This window comes from Fukomys damarensis, unplaced genomic scaffold (assembly GCF_012274545.1).
Source record: "Fukomys damarensis isolate Sample0158 unplaced genomic scaffold, DMR_v1.0_HiC HiC_scaffold_15, whole genome shotgun sequence".
Classification (NCBI taxonomy): Eukaryota; Metazoa; Chordata; class Mammalia; order Rodentia; family Bathyergidae; genus Fukomys; species Fukomys damarensis.
The window spans coordinates 66034259-66037809 of NW_022900927.1; the positions used below are offsets into that span (position 1 = coordinate 66034259).

At 57.0% G+C, this 3551-nt stretch overlaps 1 protein-coding gene across 1 annotated transcript in view; it reads right to left on the reverse strand.

The window, feature by feature from the left end:
- The window catches only part of LOC104856504 (LARGE xylosyl- and glucuronyltransferase 1), a 102919-nt gene extending 100532 nt beyond the window's left edge, over positions 1-2387 (reverse strand). The window contains exons 1-2 of the mRNA XM_010615935.3: positions 2220-2387; positions 474-659 (exon numbers count right to left, since the gene is read on the reverse strand). Coding sequence (XP_010614237.1) covers positions 474-579 — 106 coding nt within the window. The 5' untranslated portion in view covers positions 580-659; positions 2220-2387. The remainder of the gene's footprint in view (positions 1-473; positions 660-2219) is intronic.
- Positions 2388-3551: the final 1164 nt, after the last annotated feature.

Below are 3551 nucleotides of genomic sequence, written 5' to 3' on the forward strand. Positions count from 1 at the left end.
GGCCCCCCCCCCCCTGCCACTCACTGCACTTGGCAGGGCCGCGGTCCGCAGGCACCGAGGGGTGGGCGTGCCGCACGGCCTCCTGTGCCAGCCATGAGTGCTGCGCTGGCTTCTCCTTCCAGCCCGGCCCTCCTCCACCTCCGCCGCATGACCGCATGGCTGGCTGCGGCCTCCGCCGACCTGTACTAGGTTCAAGACGCGGATGTGTGGACAGATAAACCGCAGGGGACCCATGAGCCAGTACATGTCTGGGCGACCCTGCCAGGATGCACCTCCTCCTGCCATGGATACTGCGACCTGTCTGACCACATGGCAGTGGCACTAATGCCGCCACCCTGTGTGCCTGCTGGCCAGCTTCTGTCCCCTCGCAGTGCCGAGTGCCCCAGGAAGTGCACCCCGGCAGGTCACTCCCCGTGACCAGCGTGATGACACACGGCCACCCAGCCTCCTTCTGAGGCCCAGTCCATCCTTACCTTCCAGGCTCCCAGCAAACAGGTAAATCCAGGTGAGGGCCGGGATGCACAGCAGGGTGAGCGAGGCCGCCAGGAACTTCCGCCGCCCCCTGCAGACGCCCAGCATCCTCCCGGAAGTGCTCTGCTAGTCCCAGGGCTGCGTCTCTGTCCAGGGCCTGGTATCCTCGGCCTCCCTCATAATACTTTCTGAAAGGAAGAGCAGAGGACAAGGGCTGAGTCCTCAGCTCGGGAAATGGGCACCACCTGCAGAGAGAAACACTGGAGAGTTCTCCCCGGTCCCCAGGGCAGTGCTCGGGCCCTGACTTCCTGCCACACCGTGATCATGAGACAGGAGGTGACACTCGGCTTGCAGCCCACTTGAGCTGAAGTGGTCACACAGATAAACGAGTACCTGCAGAGAGAAACACTGGAGAGTTCTCCCCGGTCCCCAGGGCAGTGCTCGGGCCCTGACTTCCTGCCACACCGTGATCATGAGACAGGAGGTGACACTCGGCTTGCAGCCCACTTGAGCTGAAGTGGTCACACAGATAAACGAGGGATGCTTAGGGGACATGCGCACGCGCGCACACACACACACACACACACACACACACACACACACACGCAAGCGTGCGCGAGCTCCAAGGAGGCGTGTGTAGTCAGCATCTGCTGGGCACAAACCATGAGCCAGGTGTGTGCTTTCCAAGCCCAGGCCACAGGGGAGCGCAGTGAGGAGCCCGGGCCACATGGAGCAGCCCCGGAGCCCAAGGCCGAGGTCTGCATGGGCCAATGGAGGTGTGCGGCTGAGCCGAGGTGAGGAAGGCAAATGGGTGCTGTGCTGCGGCTGTGGCTCATCTCAGAGTGGGACAGTGGTAGCCATGAAGGGGCAGACGAGGCATCAGCACAGATGGATGGAGCCTGGGACCCTTCACCCGTGTGTCTCACCTGGCCCCTAAGGAAGGGGCCGCCTAGCTCCCGGGGACAGCAAGACTGCCTGGAGCTGCTAGCAGGGCAGAGCCACTCAGGGTGATGGCCGCACAGGCAGCAGATGCCTGGAAACAGCTGCCTGGCATCCCAGCCATGCGCCCAGGGTGTCCCTCTATCTGACACCTGTGGAGCCTCTCTGTCCTGGCCTCTGGTCTCCCACATTTCCTGGGATGCAGCTCCCTGCCCACCACCTGCTGATGAATCACCGGGACCCACTGCATGGAGGGCACTGCCCACTCCAGACGCTGCTGCTCAGTTGGAGGCCTAGCGGCCGGCTCCACAGCCACTCAGGCAGGTCTGCTGCACACCCTTCTGGGACAACAGATGGGAGATCACGGGCTGGATGGTGAGGATGAGGAAGCCAACTCCCTTAGAGCAACGTGCTGCCTTAGAAGCTTCCCCTCCAGCCTGCACACCAGCCCTGCCAGTCAGACTCAGAGGGCCAGGTGTCTGGGCCAGAGCGCTCTGTGGAGAGTGCAGAGGAGGTGGAACTGAACCCTTCTGTATTTATATCTAAATGACATCAGAGAGAGAACGGCTCTTTCTAACACTTCCCTCTTGAAGCAAATTTCCACATGCACGCTGGGCATGCAGTTCTGAAGCAAGGTCTGCATGGGTTTGTCTTTGGTGATAAACCCTGCATCTGAAACTAAACCTGGAAGCTGAAAACTTCTCAGTGACAGCTCTGTGTACCAAAGACACACTTTACAGAAGGTCACCATCAGGAGTCAGCACAGGCACCCGCAGAGGGAAGGGACGGGAGCATGCTAGAACCCTCACCCGACTCTGAGCAACGGGGGACACCCTGGCTCTGCAGGCTGGCTCTGCTCAGCTGTGCTCCTTACTGCCCCCCATCTCCAAAAGGGTGGCCAGCACCTCCTCCTCAGCTGCCACGCCTCTGCCTGCACTGATGGGATGCTCTCCGATGAGGCCAGAAAAATTCTCATGTGCTGCTAAGACACAAAAGAGGGGGTCAACGCTCAATGGAAGCTGGGCATGGTGGTGCACATCTGTAATCCTAATACTCAGGAGGCTTAGGCAGGAGCACTGCTGTGAATTCAAGACCAGCCTGGAATAGTGAGACCCTTTCTCAAAAAACAAAAGAAAAACAACCCCAATGTATATATAGTTCAATTATGGGTACCCTTCCATCCAAAGTAATACAATTTATGTAGATCAGCAAATACATATCACTGTGTCTGTCTCTCTCTGTACATATAATTACAGATGCTGATATAAGGTAAGCTCTAAATACATGGTGAATGTTTACATTTTAAAAAGTTATTACAGTAAAAGACACATTGCCACTGATCCCCTGAAAAGACCCCCCCTCGCTGACACACTCAGCCCACTGTTCTCGCCACTGTCTGCAGCAGCTCTGGCATCATCTTTCCTGAGTGTCTTTATGAAGTGTGATCAGAAATACAGTGACTGCTGCTGCTGAGCGCCATCTGACAGAAAGGCAGCCTCATAAAACAGGATGACGAGTCCTCATCCACCTGTCACCGGATCTGACACCACCAACTTCGTTCTGGCTCTTCCCCAAAGTCAAATGACCAGGAAAGGGAAACGTTTTGAATCTATTCAGGACCTCAGGGCAACCAGGACAATACAAGTAAAGACCCTCAGGAAAGAGGGCTCCAGAGCTGTTGCAGAAAGGGGCAAGGACGGTGGGAAGCGTGTGCTCACAGTGCGGGAGCGTCCTGGGGCTGGAGGAGTTTTTCATTTAAACATTACTGCATTGTTCGATCACACCCCATGCATGTGTACGTGTGCACACAGCTATGTAAGAAGGCTTGCGTGTGGGTACAGGCTATGAACACTGGCATGCTACCCAAATACATGCTTTACCACCCTTTACATAAGAAGCGCACTGTGCTTATAATTTAAAGGCTACTATAAACCAAACCACTGTCTCCGTGCATGATCGGCCATCAGGACGCCTCCGTGGGGCCCAGCAGCTACACCGGGGCTGTCTCTCTATGGGTACCAGGCTGACCTCAGCAGTGTCCTCACGCGGAAACTCAGGGCACTGCCATGGAGGACTCGCCATCAGCACCAGGTTAGAACTGATTGTGCAGGAGAGGGCTCAGGCCTGAGGCATCACTGGGC